Source organism: Podarcis melisellensis, assembly GCF_964234715.1.
Source record: "Podarcis melisellensis genome assembly, chromosome: 2".
In the NCBI taxonomy this organism is placed as follows: Eukaryota; Metazoa; Chordata; class Lepidosauria; order Squamata; family Lacertidae; genus Podarcis; species Podarcis melisellensis.
The window spans coordinates 85568446-85590153 of NC_138529.1; the positions used below are offsets into that span (position 1 = coordinate 85568446).

At 45.1% G+C, this 21708-nt stretch overlaps 1 protein-coding gene across 1 annotated transcript in view; it reads right to left on the minus strand.

The window, feature by feature from the left end:
- UROC1 (urocanate hydratase 1) overlaps window positions 1-17676 on the minus strand; it is a 47116-nt gene extending 29440 nt beyond the window's left edge. Inside the window, exons 1-7 of the mRNA XM_081902025.1 lie at window positions 17144-17676; window positions 9370-9500; window positions 7183-7276; window positions 5356-5415; window positions 2604-2732; window positions 1343-1404; window positions 873-939 (exon numbers count right to left, since the gene is read on the minus strand). Coding sequence (XP_081758151.1) covers window positions 873-939; window positions 1343-1404; window positions 2604-2732; window positions 5356-5415; window positions 7183-7276; window positions 9370-9500; window positions 17144-17269 — 669 coding nt within the window. The 5' untranslated portion in view covers window positions 17270-17676. The remainder of the gene's footprint in view (window positions 1-872; window positions 940-1342; window positions 1405-2603; window positions 2733-5355; window positions 5416-7182; window positions 7277-9369; window positions 9501-17143) is intronic.
- Between the last annotated feature and the right edge of the window lie 4032 nt (window positions 17677-21708).

Genomic DNA, 21708 nt, shown 5'->3' on the forward strand with positions numbered 1-21708 from the left:
ATTTCATCTACTCAACAGAACTTTACATGCTCAAGAGTGAGCATGTAAAGGCCTGAAACAAAGCAAAGGAGGCTTCAGTCCAACCACTCAGGATCAATTACAGGCAATTAAAACAGAATACATTTCATTTTCTCCTACGCTTCTGTGTGAGCTACTACTCTGGTTGTCCTTCCCATTTGGAAGGTGACAGGTCTGCTGTATTAGTAGTGATTTGGTGGCGGTGGAAAAATTCCACTCTCATGCACCTGATGCAGAGATAGGGCAGAATTGCCTGCCCCCAGTGGGCCTTATAGAAGCCTATATCAGGTAATGGTTTTTTTCACAAAGCAGTTCCCTTGCAGCAGCCAGCTTGAGAGTTGGTGGCTTATATACGTTACAATGAGCAATGTGTCGCATGGGGCTTGTTATGCATTCAGTGGTCTGTGTTTGCCTGAGCTTGAGTCTGGACTAAGGATGCTGAGCCCCTGTGTTCTGATTTGATACATTATATCCAATCACAGAACATTTCAGGATTGGGGCCTCTGCCATTGGCCCTTAAACTCTGACTCATGATTCGCAGCTAGGTAGTTTAGACAGCCAATCACGTTGGGAGTGGGAGTGGCCCAGTCCTTCAGAAATGTATATAAACAGTTGTTTTGCCCCTGTTGTCCAGTAGTTTAATAAAGGTTCTTGCTGTTATCACTGTGTCTTGCCGGAATGCACCTACACTTCAGCACTTTAGAGCAGAGAATGGAGCAGTGGGTCAGCTCTGCATTTGTTGTTGTTGTCGTTTGTTAGAAATACTAAATAGATCTTTAGTCAGAAGAGAACTGATGCTTCCTTTTTCTACAAATGATACATTCTGCCCAACAGTGATAGTGAGCAGTTCTTACCACAGTTCCATGGACTATTCCCTGTGGTCCAATGTAGCAGTAGCTACCCGCTGTCATCTGTCCATACCTGTCAATAGGAGTGAATGCAAGGCAGTTTTTTCAGTCAACTATGGATGTTGTTTTATTTTTATACATTCTGCCCCTATATTACTCTGTTAGTCTAGTAGTGCAACATTTCCTAAGTAACGGTACCCTTTGACACATTTCTCCGTATTTCTCTTTTTCTCCATGTAGCTTCCTATGGTGTGATTCTATAAATTACTCAGAAATAAGCCCCACTGAATTACACAAATATAAGCCCCACTTCCCAAAGGAAGTGAATGCATGGTTTCAGCCTTTGGTTTATATTTCTGCATGTATACATATAATGTTCTATCCCTTCACCTGCCACAAAAAGTTCCCAATTCAGAACTAAAAAGCAGACATCAGAAATTAATTGGGAAAATTAATTAGGACAATGGATAACTTACATTGTAACCCCCATTGCAAACAGTTTCTCATATTCATCTCTGGAAGAATAGTTAGGAATCACCTAAACAAAGCAAGGAAATGTGTCTTATTTAGAGCATTTTGACAGCGCTTTTCAGCTGACCAGGCAGCCAGAGAACTTTATACAGGTAACTAAAACCAAGCCAGTCCCTGTCATCAGAACTGCAATCTAAAAGACATGACACAGAAGGAAAAAGGGAAGAGAGGGGCAAGTAGACATCAGTTCATAATATTACAAGAATTAAAATAGAAGTCCTGAGGCAGGGAGGAAGGTGAAAAGAGAGAGAGGTCTCTGATTAACACTGTGATTCTACCACCTTGCCATCACAATACAACCAACCTATTATGGGTGCTCCCCAGCCAAAGGAATGCACACAGCAGATATTTAACTGTACTGTCAAAAGTGGACACTTACAGAAGTTCCTACGGCTCTGAACACCCACACATACCAGTCTAGCACCCAGGCAGCTAGTTCCTGGTCTGTGCTCGATGGAGCAGTTGCAGCAACAGGGGGCACCACACCCCTCCACCAGTTTATGTGCCTGTGTGAAAACTGCCTCTGCTCTTCCCTCTTCAATCCTCTCCTGGTTCCAAGAGACAGTGGTACAGGAGAGGGTGGGGAGGCGCCCAGCCCTTCACTTGCCTGACCTGCCTCATCCTCCAATCCCTTCTGAGCTCCATTCTCCAGCTCTGGAGCTTCCCCTGCCTCTCGCCTCTGGCTGCTACAGGTCCCCACAAATCACTAGCCCCCTCTCCTGAGCCAGACTCCAGCCCCTCTTTTCCCTGTGTACACTCATCAGTGTCCTGCCATTCCCCGACACAACCTTACTAATGCTGAAAGTGTGAGGGAACCCATTTGAACAAGCAACGAGATCTAGTTTTAGATGCTCCAATTATAGCTAATAAAGTTTGACCCTATAGTAATTTGGAAAGTCGGAGAATATTCAAGAACACCCAGATCTTTTCCTCTCTCTCTGTCTCTCTTTTCCAAGGCCGCAGGGAAAGGACAGCAGGAAAAACAACAGGGTGTTATTGGATGTAGTGGTGGAGGACAAATTCGATTCAGTTTGCATTTAAAGGTGACCCTATCTGATTCACACTTTCTGAAACAAACAGTACGTGAACCGAAACACGGCCAACCTTTGATCAATGAGGCAAAGCACAGTGCATACCAGAAAAAGACTGTGGGTCGTGACAAATGATAGTAAGCAAAGAGAGGACAAGATGAGAGCAGCTATTTACCATGCCGTTGGTGATGACTAATCGAGGAGCGTTGCGATGGCTGGGGAAGAGTCCCAAGGGATGCCCACTGTACATGACCAAGGTCTGATCTTCAGTCATCTCAGACAAATAGTGCATCACCAGCCAGAACTGAAAGATGGAGACAGAATGGGAGAAAGGAGCTGGCTAAGCTTCCTTCTTATATTGATCTGTGTTTCTAAGGCTTTTAAAGGGCAAACTAGGCAAGTTGGTGGCAGGCCACCATTTTAGATTAACTGGGTGGGTTACTAGCCAATTCTTATAAAGTGACTTAAAGTGCAACATTGGCAAGTGGAAAGCCAGGTAATGTATCACACACAAACACCCACGCCTTTCCCCTGAAACTGCTTCTCCCGACCCATTTCCCCCCCCCCTTCCAGTTGGGTTCTGAAACTAGAAGTAATTCACATGGGGGGTGGAGAGCAGTGTTTGGAGGGAAAACATGAGCCCTGGGCTTATACTGAGTAGTCCATCTAGCTCAGCATTGCTTGGCAAGGCCCCGGGCCCTGCAGTTCCCTTAGATAATAAGCACATGGACACGAACGTTTAGGTTAATGGGATAAAATAGGCCACAACTTTATTGGTTACAGATGTGAGCGGTTTGGCTTAGGCATTGGGTGAAACCAGACTATATCCTGATACTGCCTGTCCGCAGGGAGTCTCATAAGGGTATACCACTGGTAGGGGCAGCCCTATTATATACATCAAATTGGGGCACCCCGGGGTCCACGATGGGGTCGTGGCATGGCTCTAGCCCATGCCCAGGCTTTGGACACGATCCACACCCCCAGATCCCTTTAATGGGATACCCTTAATGAGGAGGGGCAGGCGGAGGCAACAACCTCCACTCCCATAGGCCTACCCAGTGCCTAACTTTACAAACTTTTGACGATTGCTACAAGGTAGGGGAAAACCAAATGGCTGGTACCAATCTGTCAAGTGGAAAAACTCCTACCTGCCCCCAACAATAAGGCGGCTGTGGCAAGGCTGATGTCAAGCAATACATAAAAAAGAGGGGGGTGGGTAGCAGTGTTGGGGGGGGGACACATGAGCCCTGGGCATATACTGAGCCAGTTCATCTAGCACAGCATCGTCAACACCAGCCTTCCACGCCCTGGTGCCTTCCAGATGTCATTGGACTACAGCTCCCTCCATCCCTGTCCATTGACAGATGCTGGGAGTTGTAGTCAAATGACTTCTGTAGAACACCAGGTTAGGGTTCCTGGTCTACAGCGATTGGCAGCAGCTTTCCAGGGTTTCAGGCAGGGAATCTTTCCTAGTCCTCCCTGGAGATTGCACCAGAGGCCTTTTGCACGCAAGGGGTGTGCTCTACCTACTAACCTCGGGCCCTTCCCCTGAACTAAGCGGGTTACGGCTCAGCACCCCTTCACATGCCACATTTTCAATTGCCTCTCCTCCCTGCACCAGAAATAACACTTCCAGGAATAACGTTGCTACAACATCTTTACAAACCGTCTCGTTTTTCATGAAACAAAACACTGAGAACAAACTGTCCTTATCGCAGTGAAAGAAAATCATTCATCCGACTGCTATTCTTAAGTAACCAGTGACAAAGGCATATTGTTTTGCTCCGCTGTGAAACTCTTGTTAGACATCACAGTCATATCGACGCTGGACATGGCTGCCGGTGCAAAGCAAGAGATAGCAAGTTTCCAAATGTTGTGTTTTCTGAATGTCACCTTGCTAGACGCGAAGTGCAGAATCATGTTCTTTCCCTCTTTTTCAGAATATCATGGTTGTTTCAGGAAAGAAAGCTGAAAGAGCTTAGCTCTGCCTGAGGACCTGGGAGTCCTGATCCCAGACAGAGCAGGGGATTCTTGTGATTCCTGAATGATGAACCTAAAGCACTCTGCATCTGCTCAGAAAACATTCATTTAGGGTGCTTCCAGATTCGTGTTACTTGTTTATGCAAGGTGTGTGCAGCATCCAAACAATGACATAAAAATACCAGCCCATATCTACCCCCACCCCCATTTAACCTGGATTTATGCTTTTCATGAAAAAATCTGTCAAGTTATTTTAACCGAACAATCATCCCCCCACAAACCTTGTAAAAAGGTAAAGGTAAAGGACACTTGACAGTTAAGTCCAGTCATGAACGACTCTTGGGTTGTGGTGCTCATCTCGCTTTACTGGCCGAGGGAGCCAACGTTTGTCCGCATACATTTTTTCTGGATCATGTGGCCAGCATGACTAAGCCGCTTCTAGTGAAACCAGAGCAGCACACAGAAATGTTGTTTACCTTCCCGCCGGAGTGGTACCTATTTATCTACTTGCACTTTGACAGGCTTTCGAACTGCTAGGTTGGCAGCAGCTGGGACTGAGCAACGGGAGCTCACCCCGTTGCAGGGATTCAAACCGCCGACCTCAGCAAGCCCAAGAGGCTCAGTGGTTTAGACTACAGCACCACCCGCGTCCCACAAACCTTGTAGCCTTCTATAATTAGCAGCAAAGAAAGCAGCCACAACAGGTAAAACAGCTGTCACCCCACCCCAAGCCCCCATAATTCAAGCTCTTTCGATATTTCGATATTTCTTATTCAAGCTCTTTCGATATTTCGATATTTCTTAAAGTCAAAAGCCCCAACAACTGCATGGATTCATTGTCAATGACAGCCAACAACTTAGTCACATCTTCCACCAAGAAAAATATGGATGTGATGGATTAAGAGCATGGTCAAGCAAGGCAAGCAACAAATGTATCAACACCATACCTGTGCCCAGTTGCTGAAGACTTGTCCATTCCCTCCATAAGTTACAAGTTCCTGGGGAAACTGCAAAGAGCACATTTTAAAGTATGTTTAAAACAGCGTCCCTTATTTCAGTCTCAAATATGATTAAACCCAGTTTAATCAAAACACTGCTTAATGAGCACATAGCAGAGCTTAAATCTGACCAGGGGCATTCTAGACTGTGGCCTATTCAATTATCCTCTGTGCTGCACGAACTCCGGAACGCCAAGAGATAATGGCTTCTATTAGCACCAGCCACTCCTTAGGATGCCTCTGCAGGGCACCTGATGAATGTCTAACCTCCACCGACTGACAAACTGTCAAGTCATCCACCTCCCCATGTCTAAGCTCCAGACAATAAGCAGCAGAACCTGCGTGTTGATATAGCTTGCATTTCAGTGGAAATGAATGTTGGTGGAGGGACAGGGCTGGCTCAATGCATTTTGCTGCCTGAGGCGAAGGACAAGATGGCACACTCTTCCAAGGCCCAGAAATAGGCTACCTGGACTGGGAGTGGAATCTTACTCAATACTGGTGAAAGGACTATCTTCAATTTATTGTCACATGACTGTTTCGTGCATTTTAACTGCCTGTTTTATTACCATTCCTTGAGGCATCCAAACAAAAAAATAAAAATTACGTAACATCCCTACTAATGTGGTTTTTGTTGAAATATTTATAGTGCTTACAACATTATTCATATTTTTGTTTATGGGAATGAAAGAACACCAACCATCTGATTGCAGGAAATTGCTCCATAAGCTATGAAAATGTTTTCTAAAAACAGTCACACAAGCTGTGTTAGATATAACAAACTATGAATATTTCTAATAGTTTTATTCACAATAAAATCCTTTTTGGCAAGTATCAGTGGGATGGTCGAGCTTGCATTTTGCCCATGATTTGATGACTGTCAGAAATAGTATCAGATCGTTGTTGATACATAGCTTGCCTTTGTATTTTGTCTTCATAGCATAGGGTAGCATATTCTTATTCTGACTAAGCAAACTTCAAATCACTCTTGGCTTAACTATTCGCTATACCTGTGGCAGATTAGGTGATATTTTTCCACAAGGTGCTTAAACAAGGAGTTGTTTTGAGTGATTCTTACAGCAAGTTCTCACATAACCTTGACCGAAACTTTAAGAGGAGAAGGCTGGAAAGAGTAGGTGCCAAGTCCATGGCTTCCTTCAACAATATTAAAAATAAAAACAATATTCAAACCGGATCCATAGCTGTGCTGAAGATTCATGGGTGGCAAAATTTAGGAAGCCATTTTGCTGGATAGTCTTCAGAGGAGGACTAAAATCTCCAACTGTTTTATGAAGAGCTCAAAAAAGCAAAAGAAGAAAGTAAAAAATTGGCTGGAAAGTATTTTCTGAGAAATGTCAGCTCAGCCCTGTTTGCTTTTAAGCATCACATGCTCTACCTCAGAGCGGCATGCTAATTTTGCACCTCCACTGTTCTCCTGGTGGTGCAGCAATAAAACAGCTAGCACATTTGCAAGGGTAAGCAGGGTTCGGTATGGTCTCAAATTGGATGGGGGACTGTGTGTTGAGGTTCCTACATTGCAGAGGGTTGGATTTAGATGACTCTAGGGGGTCCTTCCAACTATGTTTCATTAAAATTAATGGGGGAAAGAGACAACGCATTGATTTTTTTAAAAAAAATTAACCCATTTCATCCTTTGTTCCATTTCAGAACAATCGAAGCAGAACTGGTGTGTGTCAATTCACAAAAATCAATGCATTGTCACTGCTATCAGTTTGCTTTCCAAGACTAAGCCTTCCACCGAGGAATGTTTATTACCTGTGCCACTGCAGGGTCAAGATTATTCATAATCATGTGCATTATTGCAGCAGCTTGGATGGTTTTGCAGGGATATTCCTGGATGGGGTAAGCTCTGAAATTAAAATACACCAGTGAGGAAATGAAATAATTATCTTCAGCCTTCTACAAGTGCATACTTGGGTTTATCACAAGCAAATCATAAAAAACCCAAAATGAGAATAAAATGTTTGATATGAGGGTAGAATCAAACGGCATCATTCTTCTTCTTTTCCCCCCTAGAGTGATCAATATTTTCAGAGATTTCTCTGCGTATTCAAAGCACTTTGAGTGTCCCTAGCAAAACCCCACTACAAAAGCTAACACTATGCCAAAAATTACTTCCATCTTTTTTCCCCCAGCCATGGTCCATCAGTTAATGAGAAAATAAATTGCAACAATTTCTGGGATATTCCTGTGGTCAGGGCACAGGTCTTTGTTTTGCTTACCATGTTTTCAAGGTGGACGCCGAGTTTGTAAGTGTCCTTACTTTCATTCTACACATTATCTCTCCAGAGGTTTGCATTTTGCAGCCTTTCTGGTGGCATCCTTCCTGAAAACCCATTACATACTTGCCTGGGCTTTAACAAAAAGGCAGGAAGGTGTGTCTCACTGCTGTTTGGTGCTATTTTTAAAAAAAGGTGAAGTCTTTTTACTTTTAAAGAATCAGGTAGGTAGCCGTGTTGGTCTGACACAGTCGAAATAAATAAAAAAATTGTCCAGTAGCACCTTAGATACCAACTAAGTTTGTGCTGGGTATAAGCTTTCATGTGTATCTGAAGAAGTGTGCATGCACACAAAAGCTTATACCCAGAACAAACTTAGTTGGTTTCTAAGGTGCTACTTTTAAAGAAGTTAGTGTCAAATCATGCTGTTGTTGTGTTTCTTTTTTTAAAACAACAAGTGCATCAGTCTCAGGCAGTCAGTTGCCAGCCTCTCTGGCTTCCCACGCTTGAATTAAAGCCCAATTAAAGACTCAATGAGCCCCTCATGGGGGAGTTCAGATCAGGAAGTATGGGCAGCCAGGGAGGATTCAGAGCACTGGAGAAACCATCAGTGGAGAGTGAAACACAAATGCCTTCCTTGGTCACCTCATAACAAGGAGGTAAACTTAACCCCAAACCCACTGAAATTCTAAATAAATTCTAAACTGCTGTGCAAATGAAGCAGAAAAATGGAAACCTCTTTCACAGGGGAAGAATACAGCTCTAGCATAAACTGATCAGGTACAAAATGATGTCCGTAATTTCCAAGATTCATAGACCTGGAAGATGCATATCAATAGTTGTGCTTAATACTTGTAACAGATCCCATTTCTAGATAAGAACTCCCTTATTTGCATATGGATTTTATGTGGATTCTTTCTCTCTCTCTTTCTCTCTCTGCATATGGAAACTCATTTAAACTGGGGGAATTAGGGCAGCCAGCTGTGCTCATCAGAAATCCATCAACCAATTTCAAACCCTGCATTTGAACGATATGTGTCTATATAGCTTTAGCAGCTGGACTCACCCCCATGGACAAATACATATCAGGTTGAAAATGAAAGTTTGTAGCCTTTGCAAGGTTAGGAAGTCATTTTCATTTTGTTTTTAAAATACTGGTGCTCAGTTTTATAGCAATGAATGGACTGGAATTAGTGCTGCTTGTCTAATATTATTAGCTGAGTTAGAGATGAACAATATATTGAGCAGATGGGGGGGGGGAATCTTTTCTTTTGCTGCTGGTACAAAGTTAGCTCCCAAGAAGAGGACGCTGCTTTATGCTGTGCTGCTCTTGGCTGCCCCCAGTGAAGTAGGCCACAAAGAGGTACTACACTGTAACTACAGAACCAGCGATTGCCCAGCAACAGAAAGAGCCAACAGGAGTCTGATTAAAGTCACAGACTCTGGCCCACTTCCTTGGTCTGAGCAACACCTTTAGCACAAAGACCAAACTACTGTCAAATTCAGCAATGGGCCAATTTACCTGCCTGCCGGCTTCCTAGTTTGCATTGCCTCCCCTAGCCTGCCTATTTGGTGACAAGTGGCCTTCTGTCTGTTCAGTTTGGTTCATGGGTTGTGCCTCCACATCAACTCACTCTGACCGAATATAGGTACAACTCTAAACAAACAAATGGCTTTCACTCCCAACATGCCATTCCTCGTAGAGCCCTCCTCAAGCCTTTACCTCATCTCAATGCGGGGGCAGAACCTGTACATGTAGATATGTCCATAGAGTCTCAGCTCCTTGGCAAATTCTGGCGCCAGGACTTCGTGGAAGTTGGAAGGGAAATAACGCAAGGCGTTCTTCAAAGCCAGCTGCAGAGAGAGAGAGAGAGAGAGAGAGAGAGGGAGAAAGAGAAGGAAGCCAGAAGAAAGTGACCAAGTGGGTGGTTATCACAGCTAATTAAACACATGCATTTTTATCAGTCTGAACGGGAAATGTGCCCAGATGCTGCAAATGTATTCAAGGGCACTGACCGTTAATAAGTATGAGGCTCCAACAAACAAGGTAGCACAGCATTTTGAATGGGATCTTCCCACCCTAACCTTTGCATAAACAAGAGGCTATCCTGGCACAGGATCTGGGCTGCACTCGTTCTCCAGAGGAGATGGAACAGCAAGCAGAATCAGCTGTAGATAACAGACATGCCAGGAACTCCATTGTACCATTATACCCAAGCACAACATGATGCAGGACACCCCTGGCGCCTGTTTGACAGCAGAACTTTGCTAAGTCAGGTTTGTAGCTCCATTGTCGCACTGAAATGGCACAGAAGGTTCAGTGCATGCTAATCTAATGGACCAAGATCACCCAGTGCTGTGCCAAAGAAACCAGAAGACTTCTGTGCTCAAATTTGCTAGCATTGCCAAATGCTGGGTGGGCGATTTTGTATCAGGAGAAATCAAAACAGGAAGGAGATTGAAACCAAGTTCTATGAGAAACGGCTGCAAGATGATAAGATTAGCCTAGAGAAGAGAAAGTGTCTTCAAATATCTGAGGTCTGTCACACAGAAGATGCAGCATACCTCTTCTCTGTTTTTCCAGAGGGCAGAACTGGAACAAATGAGTGGAAATTGCAGGAGAGCCGAGTTTAGTTAAACATTAAGAGAAACTTCCTAACAGTAAGAGCTACGGTAATTGATAGTAGACTAGACTAGCTCCGGAGGCTGTTCATTTGACAGCCATCTGCCAAGGATGCTGCAATCACATTCTGTGTTGCAGATCCTGCAATGAAGCAGGATTCAGGATAGATGATCTCCAAGGTCCCTTCCAACTCAACCCCACCTTGCCACTTTGTGGTGGCACCTGCCATATGCCCTGAAAGGGATTCACTGAAGCCTTTTCTTGCTTTGGACATTTCTGCAGTTTTTGCAGTTTTAATATTTTCTGAGAACCATATACGGTTCATCAAAACGAGCTGTTTGTTACCTTCACCTCAATCTCCAGGGAAGGAGCCAAGTCTGAATATTTTAAATAAGTAAAATATGCCAGCAGGAACCCCAACAATACTTCAAAGGATAGTTGTTCCTCCAGCAGGCAAATCAGATAAAATCTTTCCTATCCTCCTCAGTAGGGTCCTCCTCATGTCATTGTCATTAACTCTTTTTTTAAAAAAAAAACAACAACACACAACAAACCACCATATGGGATATGAAACAAGGAAATGTTTGTTCACTTCTCAAGTTCACTCCCTGCTTTGGAAATTGAGCATGCTATTAAATGTGTGGGAGCCTCAGCCCACCTGGGTGGAGTAAAAAAAACTAAAACCATAAAGCAGACCCTTCTATATCCAAACTTCGGTTTGTAGAAATTTCGTTGCTTCCACCATGAAACTGCTTAAGGGTATAGTTATCTGCTCTTCTTTGCAGTGGCGTAGCGTGGGGGGTGCAGGGGGGCCGGCCGCACCGGGCGCAACATCTGGGGGTTAGGGTTAGGGGGCACAAATCCACAGGTTAGGGGGCGCAAATCCACGGGTTAGGGGGCGCAAATTACTTGCCTTGCCCCGGGTGCTGACAACCCACGCTACGCCACTGCTTCTTTGTGAAATCAAATAAGCAGACAGAAGAGAAGGGAGCTGACTTTAGCCTTTGGCTTGCATGGTATACGAGGCCAGGAAGTGGTGGTGAGATCAGGGCTCTACAGGCACATTGAATTGGCTCTGCCAGCATATTTGCACAGCCCTGACCTCACCGCTGCCTTGTCTCCCACTCCTAATCAGTGACAATGCTGCTGCCAGAAAGCTATTGCTCCCATATGGAAAGGAAGCTCCACAGATGGCGATGCCTTCAGACTATTCAAAAATATGATGAGCTAGCCCAGTGTCTCCATGCTGAGAAGATTCACGCTCAGCTTGAGCAGCATCTTAAATATTCAAGCGGCATTTTAAAAATACTGTTTGCAGCTCTAGGCTCAGTTTTTAGGAAGAATGGGTCACAAATCACAATCTGCTATATATTTTTGCAAATGGGCTTGTCCATCAGCTTCCAGGCACCTCTTGAGATATTGTCTCCCAATTTGGCACGACATTTCCTGAGATGGCGGAGTGGTCCTGAACCAGATCAGTGATCCTCCAGAACTGCTATCTTTCCTGGGAGGGATGTTCCCATTGGTACCAAGTCAGGAGAACACAAGGAGAGCCTTGCTGGACCAAGCCAAAGGCACATTCATTTCAGCATCCTGTTCATATTGTGGCCAACCAAATGCCAGGACCCCCACACAAGAACACTCTTCCCACTTGTGATTCCCTGCAACTGGTGTTCAGAGGAATACTGCTTCTGACCGAGGAGATACTACACATAATGGCCAGTAGCCACTGACAGCCCTATTCTCCATAATGCTCTAAACTACTACTCAAGTAGTGGTAGCAGCCTAGCAGTAGAATAAATAGTCTTTAGAAAGCCAAATCCATTATTTTGACAAACTGTGATGCATTTCAGACACTGAATGAACCCAATTCCCTAGTTGTTTGTGGCTTAACATCTAGTCATCTGGAATTGACAATGCTGTGCCCTTTTCCAGGTGAAGACTTTAGCATTTGCCGATTCCCTTCCCTTCGACTATTACAGCACAATGACCTTCATGTGCAAACTAACATGGCCATTTGTCCTAATTTACACAACCAAGTACTGCAGACAGCTACATTTTAGAGACAAAAGACTCTTGTCTGCAACTGACAGTTCTAGATGGACTCTACTTAAGAGGCTAGCACAAAGAAGATGAAATGTGTTTGTGTTCTACTAACAAAAGTAATTGGATAACGATGGGCTATTTGTTGGGCAAATATCTTTGTTGAATTGGCAGGTGAAGCCACACAGTGAAGAGACATCAGCTGGCAGGTGGAATATTAGATGCTAAAGCAACAATCTGGAAAGCTGGCAAGGTGTTGAATTTTGACAGGCTGCAAATTGTACAAATAAGTATCTGCTTTGTGTATCCAAACAAGTTAATTCAGTGCGGCTCCAGTTTTCCATATGCAAACAGGAGTGACCAATAGGGAGGGATGGATCTGATCTCCTAGCAGCAGTGCCACCGTCTAGTACTGAATAGTGGCAGTGTCATCAGACTGGCACAAGTGCACCAGTGTGCCAATTGAGTGTGCCCAAACTGCTTCAACCTTGCTGCTGCCCTGCTCTACATCTGCTTCACTCTGGTATGCAGTAGTGGCACTGCTGCCAGGAGGCCAGGTCCACAGCGGCACCTCTCCTCACTGCCGTCTCCTGTGTGCAAATGTTTCAAAGCATATCCTTTGGGGGGATGGACCACTGCTCAATAGCAGAGCACATGCTTTGCATGCAGAAGGTTCCAGGTTGAATCCCCGGCATCTCCAGGTAGGGCTGGGATGGAGGACATGCTGCCTGAAACCTCAGAGAGCCACTGCTAAGTCAGTGTAGACAAGAGGTTCCCAAACTGTGGTCCACGGACCACTTCATTCAGGCAGCCTGTCTGGATTTGAAGGCGGGAGATGGTATATTCAACATTCATATTGATTTTATTTCTTACGCTGTATTACAATTTGAATGCTAAGGAATTCAAATAACAATGCAACGAAACACACTGTGTAGGAAATAAAAGAAGCCCATTAAAAAATACTGTTAAAAACCATACAGCACCTAGCACATGGGTAGGCAAACTAAGGCCCGGGGGCCAGATCCGGCACAATTGCCTTCTAAATCCAGCCCGTGGAATCAGCATGTTTTTACATGGGTAGAATGTGTCCTTTTATTTTAAATGCATCTCTGGGTTATTTGTGGGGCATAGGAATTCATTCATCCCCCCCATACAGCCCGGCCCCCACAAGTTCTGAGGGGCAGTGGACCGGCCCCCTACTGAAAAAGTTTGCTGACCCCTGACCTAGCACAATGCATTATAATTGCTACAACAGGCAGAGGAACCATCAAGAGGTCCACCAAGATGCTCAACCATTTTCATGTGGTTCAAGGGGGTGGGGGAGTGTGAGGGCCACTGGAGTAAATGATACTGCCCTAGATGGAGCCATGGTCTGGCTCAGAATAAGGCCATTTCCTAAGTTCTTATGTAAGGCAAGTTTACTCTTTAACAGGGGCACAATGAAGAGATGCAGGCTATCTATGTATGGCAGACAAAGGAAATGCAACAGAGAGTCCTATGGCATTGTAGGATAGCAGAGTAATACATTTAACAAAAAAAATGTTGTTTTTGCTGCATCAGGCCAACACAGCAACCCTTCTGTAATTTGCCAAAGGAAGACACTGTCTTTCTTAGGACTGGTAATAGTAAAGCACAGAGACTTCTGCCTCTGGGCAGGGAAAAGGAGGAGACAGAGGATGTTGCGGCTTCAAGTCCCGAGCAACAAAGGGGCTTGGAAGAAAGAGAAGTCAGGAAGCATATATGGAAAGAGCCTTGCAGATATGGTTTGGTTTATCCAAGGAGATTAAAGTTGAGATGGTGGAAAGAGCCACGTAGCTCTTCTGAAGGACCCCGAAGCACATGGCTAAAGCTCTCATAAAGGCTTTATATTATTGCCAGAAACAGAGATGCATGAAAACAAAACATGGGAACAGTTTCGAGTTAATACTGCAAATATAAATTGAAAATAAAGTGCTGCAGATACACAGGCCTGATCCTCAGCTTATATTAACTGGCATTGTTCCCTCAGCTTTGGAACACATTATGGTTACACTGCCGATTCTACTTCTAATACTGCTACTACTATCCCAATGAATTATATTATCGTGGCTGATATTATTAATAGTCACAGCAACAATAATAATTTATATTAATTGCAAACTTGTTCTCCAAGTGCTGGTCTTGGGGTGGAGCAACTGCCCTATGAGGAAAGATTACAGCATTTAGGTTTTTTTAGTTTAGAGAAAAGGAAAGTAATGGCCTGTCTACATTTCCACTGTCCCATGCCTAGAAAGCATGGCTTTGAGCAGTTTTGTCTTTGCCTCACTGCTTTCCCCCAGAAAACCCACTCTTTAGTGCTAAATCAGAGCAAACAACATTCTGGAGAAAACCCAATTGATGTTTGCTCTGATTCAGCAGTAAAGAGTGGGTTTTCCTGGGGGACAGTAGCAGGGCAAGCAAAAGTGGATGAGCCCAAAGAGCCAAAAGGATAGAAGTTTATAAAATTAGACATGGCATAGGGAAAGTGGTCTGAGGCCAGATCCTATAAAGAAAGTAGCAAGATGAACAGGCTGTTGCAGGACCACAGACAGCTCCCAGTGAGCAACTTGCTCCCACAAAAGTTGGGAGCAGACTAAAGCCTTTTAAGCTTCTGGGTCCAGACTCCCTCTTCCAGACTCCACTGCCTTGTAGACAACTTCAGAGTATTATAGGGCCAGCTCTCTGGCCTGAAGACAGGCACTCTGGCCCTGTTCCCTAGTTTCTCTCCTGGTGTGCTCCCTGCACCGTTGAACCAATGATGTGTGGTGGGAGGAATCCAGTTTCTCAGGGGAAGGAGCCTGGTGGTCGACTCTAGGAGATTCTTCTGGAGGCTGCTGTCCAGTGGCCTCAGTTGTGGTCATCTCCTGCTCTCCAGCAGTCAGTTCAGCTCAGAGCCAGTGTGGTGTAGTGGTTAAGAGCGGTGGACTCGTAATCTGGTGAACTGGGTTTGCTTCTCCGCTCCTCCACATTCAGCTGCTGGGTGACCTTGGGCCAGTCACACTTCTCTGAAGTCTCTCAGCCTCACTCACCTCACAGAGTGTTTGTTGTAGGGGAGGAAGGGAAAGGAGAATGTTAGCCGCTTTGAGACTCCTTTGGGTAGTGACAAAGCGGGATATCAAATCCAAACTCTTCTTCTTAATCTGATTTGGCTCCTTAGTGTGTGCTTCTGCAGCCTCTGACTCTGTGCCTGGATTGCTGCGGCTTGATTCAAGGGTCAGGACAATGCAAACTTGGTGCAAAACCATCTAGAATCAGCTTAAACCCTCTCTGGACAGAGAGCCTTTCCGCCCACTGTACCTCTGTCTTGTGTGGATTATCTCTGATCTAGTCGGAGGCAGTAGGCCTCTGAATACCAGTGTTTGGAAACCACAGGAGGAGAGACTGCTCTGGTGCTCAGATCCTGCTTGCGGGTTTCCCAAAGGCTTCTAGCTGGCCTCCACGAGAACAGAATGCTGGTTGAGATGATCTATTGGTCTGATCCAACTGGCTAGTTCCCTCATAAAAGCCTCCGTTGGTCCTAATTGCCCTCTGTCAATGCAAGGGACACACTAATGGATACAAACCCATGAGGCCAGACCCACTTTGCAGGATGATGCTATCTAGGAATATAAGCCTGTTTCATTGAAAAGATACGTTTGGAGAAAGCGACTCACAAATATATTATGTGCCAAGACTTTTGAGCCAGCTACTGCCTCTCAGCCTGATACAATAATACAGGGTGAATCCTTTAAAAGAGGCCCCGTGGATACAGGGTACACATGTTCCACGGGGCCTCTTTTAAAAGGCTCACCCTGTGCAAAGATGCCACAAGTCCTCTCTGATTCAGAATAAAACAATCCTGGAAGCACTCTCCTGGGAATTTCTCACTGGTTGGGGAAGCGGTGGGCATGTAACAATACTCAGTTACTGCTTAGTTAAACAATTATTTATTTTTTGGTTGCCCAACCAAAGAACAAATCATTAACTCAACTCACTCAAGGATGTGTCTCAGTTTGAATATGCCAGGCCAATCGATTTCCCCCAAATGTCCCTCACCACCATATCATCATAGCAGTTTCTTTTTAAAGGCTTGAAAAACCAGGTCAGTCTCCTGCACAGACTGTTTTTGTTGAAAATTGAGAACCTATAACCCTGTAGACAACAATTACTTTGTTTATTCTATTCTTTTATTATTTGTTTGTTTGTTTGTTTGTTTGTTTGTTTAATTTCTATTCTGCTTTTCCTCCAAAAGGAGCCTAGGACTGAAAACAAGTGATAAAATTATTTTAAAATCTCAAAAACAATTTCAGTATAAATACTGACTTGGTCAGTATCCATGGCCATTGGTCATTCTGTCTGGGGCTGATGTGCATTGGAGTCCAACATCTGGAAAGTAACAAGTGGCCTTACAGGAACATATATCTCTGTATACATAAATACAGTGTATTCTTACATTCTTATGTTAAAGGGCAAGTGTATCCATTCCTTTAAGTTTACAAAGCGGAGCACACTTACTAGAAAATGTTCCCCTAGAACATGAACAAGCATTATTTAGGATTGGGCTCTACTGGTGGAGAGGCATGTTTGACTAAGCAGACAAATGTACTTCACTCTTTATTTGCTTCACTGAGGGACAACAGAAGGTCCATGATGATTGCTTATGGTCTTCTCTTTTGTTTAGGCAACATGTGTCTCTATAACCAGTTTCTGACAGTGAATATTTTTATTCCTGTGCCTTTGGGGAACTGGGTTGCCACAGACCAGCAAAGACTGAAGTTCTGTTGGGTTTAAACTGGTGTGGGCACCCAAAGAGATCCAGTGCAAATGTTCTTACCTTTTCTTCATGAGACTCCAGGTTGGGAGTTCTCACGGGAGCATGAGGGATTCCACTCTTTCGGCCCCTGTTCTCCGGAAGAGGGTTCAAGGGAAGCCCACCACAAATTTCTTTCAGGCTGGACATGGCTTGTGAGGGGTTGTAATTAGAGGAAGAAGATCAATCACAGAGAGCTATTGCCTGAGGGGCAAGACAGAAGATAGAGGCTCTCTTTGGAGAGTCCTGGGGGATCTTCAGCAACTTTGAGGTGACCCCTGATGAAAGCAAGCTGCTCACTGGCTTTTGTATGTGCACCTCCAGTTCTCTGGAGAAAAGACACCATGCCTGTCAGACACACCTATTCAGTCTCCACAATCCTATTGGCTTCTCCTGCCTCCTCCTCCTAAAGAATAATTCACAGGCCTACTGATTATTCTCTGGCCATTCTTTGCGCATGCTTTTGGGCCTGCTACTTTGAACCACATTCGGCAAGCTTATGTACTTTGCACACACACACACATTCACTACTCTGAGGGGCCTGGTGGGTTTTGCAAAGTTTTGAACCAATTGAAAGACACAGCATTGTGTGTCAAGTTTAAAAGATTCTACAATCTGACAAAAAATATCAAATCTTCGTATTTGTGTGTTTTCATTTGTGGGCCTTAATGTAGATCACCTTTGAGACTCCCCTATCTGATTATATTATTATTATTAGTAGTAGTAATAGTAGTAGTAGTACCCTGCCCATCTGACTGGGTGATTTCCAACAAATATAAAAGCATAACAAAACATCAGACATTAAAAACTCCCCTATACAGGGCTGCCTTCAGGTGTCTTCTAAAAGTTGTATAGTTATTTATCTCCTTGACATTTTATGGGAGGGCGTTCCACAGGGTGGGCTCCACTAGTTATTAAATCATCTGTATACCCCCTTTGGGTACCAGTAATCACTAGCAGAGCTTTACAACAGGTAAAATTCACAATAAGGTGATGAAACATACATACCGGTATATATATTTTAAAAGCACAGCAACAAAATGTCCTATAAAACTGACACCAACATGTAAGTCTACAAAGAATCATGGGAGCCATACAGCAGTAGCATAACATAATGACAAAAGCTCCAAATCGCTCTAAAACAAGGCACCCCTTTCCAGGCATTTGAAGGAGCAATGTGAACTCTCCTCAGGAGAGATTTCTATAATGTTGGGGACATCTTTGAGAAGCCCCTGTCCCACGGCAAGCCCCTTGCTTCTCTGATCATGAGGAGGGGGAGGGACTCTGAAGAGGATCTCAATACGTGCCTGGCTTCATTTGGCTGCCGCAGTCAGTCAATTTGGGGTGTCAAATTGCTGATTATTTAACTTATTCTTATCAGGCACTTCCAGACCATCATATTTTAGAACAGATCTCTCACACTTCTGGGTACATGCTGGAATAATATGCCTTTTACACAGTAAGAGCACACCTTCCTAATTCACCCCCACCAGCCCCAGTGATTAGAACATGCATAATGGGGTGGGGGGAGGGGGGAGAACTCTGATGAACCAAAGCAGAAGTGAAGTGCTTCTTACTATCTTAGGTCTTACACACATGGCCCACAAATGCCTTGGGGAAGAGAAAGAAAAGAATGAAATATTTTTGCAGATCAGGGAATTAAGTCAAAGGCACATTTGCCGAGGGTGGGGACAATAAGCCTGTTATCAGAGGGCTGCAGGCCTGGAAATCTGGTTGGAAGAAAGGAATGAAGAAAGGAAAGAAAGGAATGGCTGGTGGAAATTTTGCCTCTGAATATGTCCCACTCATGCAGTCAGTCAGAACTACTGCAGAAAGAGATTAGAAAATACATTTTATGGCTCCAGTAGACAGCAATCAGTTCTGGTGATACAGACATGCAGGGGCTAAAGACAGAGAGTTGTGGAAATCGTAATGTGATCCAATAAATAGACTGCTTGGGAAGATATAGAAACTAGGGTTCAAACCCCACCTAATCTGCAGATTTGCTGGTGGCCTTAACAAAATTTCTGTCGTTCAGCATTGACACACCTTCTGTAAAATGGGTATAATGCAGTGATGTATTTTGTGGTGTTGCAGCAAGAAGATGGGAAAGGGCCACAGCAAGGAACAGCGATCAGTATGCGTGTACGCAACATGCAAACATAACCACATGAATGGTTGTGGAAACATTTTGTGACTGTGGGTAAGCCAGGGGTGGGGGAACTTTAAGTTGGCAGGGCCTGGTAGTGGCCCTCTAGGGCTTCTGTAGATACTCTTCCCAGGCCACAACCTCTCTCCTCAGGCTACACTCATCACTGGCCTGCTTCCCACCCCAAATATTTGTGCCCAGCAGGAAGGTGACCTTGAGCTCTCATAATGCCTTCTGCTTGTCTGGGTGAAGGTTAGAGAGGGTGAGTGTGAAAATCAGATAACCACTCTCCCACTTTTGCCTCTGGCTGCACAGACTTGGTGCCTGCCAAGATCCCCTGCCCCTTATTATTGTTTAGGGAAGCTTTTCATGTTTAATAGGTTATTGTATTTTAGTGTTTTGTTGGAAGCCGCCCAGAGTGGCTGGGGAAACCCAGCCAGATGGGCGGGGTATAAATAATAAATAATGATGATGATTTGTAATAAAAAAATAAAGGTTGGTCTTTGTTGTTGTTGATTGCTTGGAAGGGGCTTCTCTGTTGTGTGAGGGTTTTCTTGTTGTTGCCTGTGTTAGAACATATGGACAGCCTGCTGAATCAGCCCAATGACCCATCCAGTCCAACACCCTTTGGCAGATAGATATTTTTGAAAGCAGTTCTGAGCACCACCAGTTTGTTTTGTTTATTTTAATTTGGCAATGCCCGCAACAGTTTCTTACATTTCCAAATCTGTCTCCATACGCAAAAGTGGCTGAGGACCCCTCTAGTCTTCTTGCTGTAAGAGACTGTCCTGGCTCTCCTTCTGGAACTTTGCAAGGAGAAAACACGGAGGACAGATTACAAAGTTGTAAAGGGCTGGGCTGAGTTTCAATATGGTGAAAGGGCAGCTAATGGTTATGTATTTTACTTTCAAAAACACTTGTGGGATATTCTGTCTCAGATGCAAACATACAAAAAAACACACCCCACCTTGGCTGGCCTTGGGAAGGACACACCTTGACTTGGAGCAGCGAAGTGATATACTGTTTTGCCTCTGGCAGCAAAATAACTTTGCATGAGCCTGTAAACCCCAGGGGGGTGGAGAAACCCCGGCCTGCACTGCAACCAGTCGGCCAAAGCATTGCTTAGTTTCCAACCAGCTGCAAAAATTCAATCTTACTTTTCCCTGCTTAAATCCAACTTCTGCTTCTCCTCCCAGACAGGCTCTGGCAGGTTATTAACGCTGCTCGTTAATCAGCATCCATCCTTAGTGGTCGAAGCCACTAAGCAGGACAACACATGTCCGATCACAGCAGCAATTTGTTAAACCCTCCTACTCCTGGACCACTTTGCCTCTGTCGCCTGCCCGCCTCGGTCCTATGCGCAGACGGCGCCTGCTGCTGTTGGCCGTTATGCCTGAGGGGGGCGCTGCGGAGACACGAATCGACCCCGAGCCTGGCCGGTGCGAAGGGGGGAGCGACGGAGGAAGGAGCGCTTTCCCCGCCGGGCATTTGGTTTTAAAGGCCCAGGACAGGAGCAGCGTCGGAGTTGGAGGCTTGACGGGCTCTTGCGAAGTGGGGGAAAGGAGAGGCTCTGCGAGCGAGCAAACGCGGACACGTGCGTCTGGAGAGCGGCGCAAGCGGCCGAAGGAGTGCGCAAGTGAGATGCAAAACACAGACACGCACACGTATCAAAGGACAGGAAGAGGATCACATGTCAGAATAATCCCTTTTGCAGCCAGACGGGGCTAGAGGGGACCGAGGTGGCCGGCAGAGGCGATCGCCGCGGGGTTGGAGAGACGCGAGCAGCTCGGCGCAAAGAAGCCTCGCCTCCCAAAAAAATTAGCTCATCGTCATTTTTTATTTTATTTTATTTTATTTTATTTTATTTTATTTTATTTTATTTTATTTTATAGAAGGCACTGATCCAAGGCACCTGAAAGTGAAGGAAGGGGCTATTCACCAATCCCCACAAAAGCCACCCAAGCCCAGCGCTGCCCTGAATAGTAGTAACAATACTACTACTAATAATAATCCATTTTCTTTTAAAGACGGTGGAATACATAGGATCGCCTCTGAGACACCGGCGATAGTCCCAAGGGGGTGGGGGAGAAGGCCGTGCTTGGGCGACCGAGGAGGGGGTGGTTGGGGGGGTGAGAGGGTGGCAAAACAAAGGCGGCTTTGCCCTCGATTGCACTCGCGTGAGAGGAGCGCCAAAGGGCGAGTCAGTCCGGCGCGAGGAGGAGAGCCGAATGGGAACATTCGGGCGGCCAAGGGAAGCTCCGAAGTGAAATCGAAAGTTGAGCGAACTCCGAGGGAACTTTCGCCCTCCGAGCCGCGTCGCCGCCTTGACCCTGCGAAAGGTCGACGGGCGAGGAGGAGGAGGAGGAGGAGGACCAGGCTTGCTCCGCTCGGCTTGCTGTGCCAGACGTGTGAACTGCACCTCGTCTCCGGGGGGGGGGGC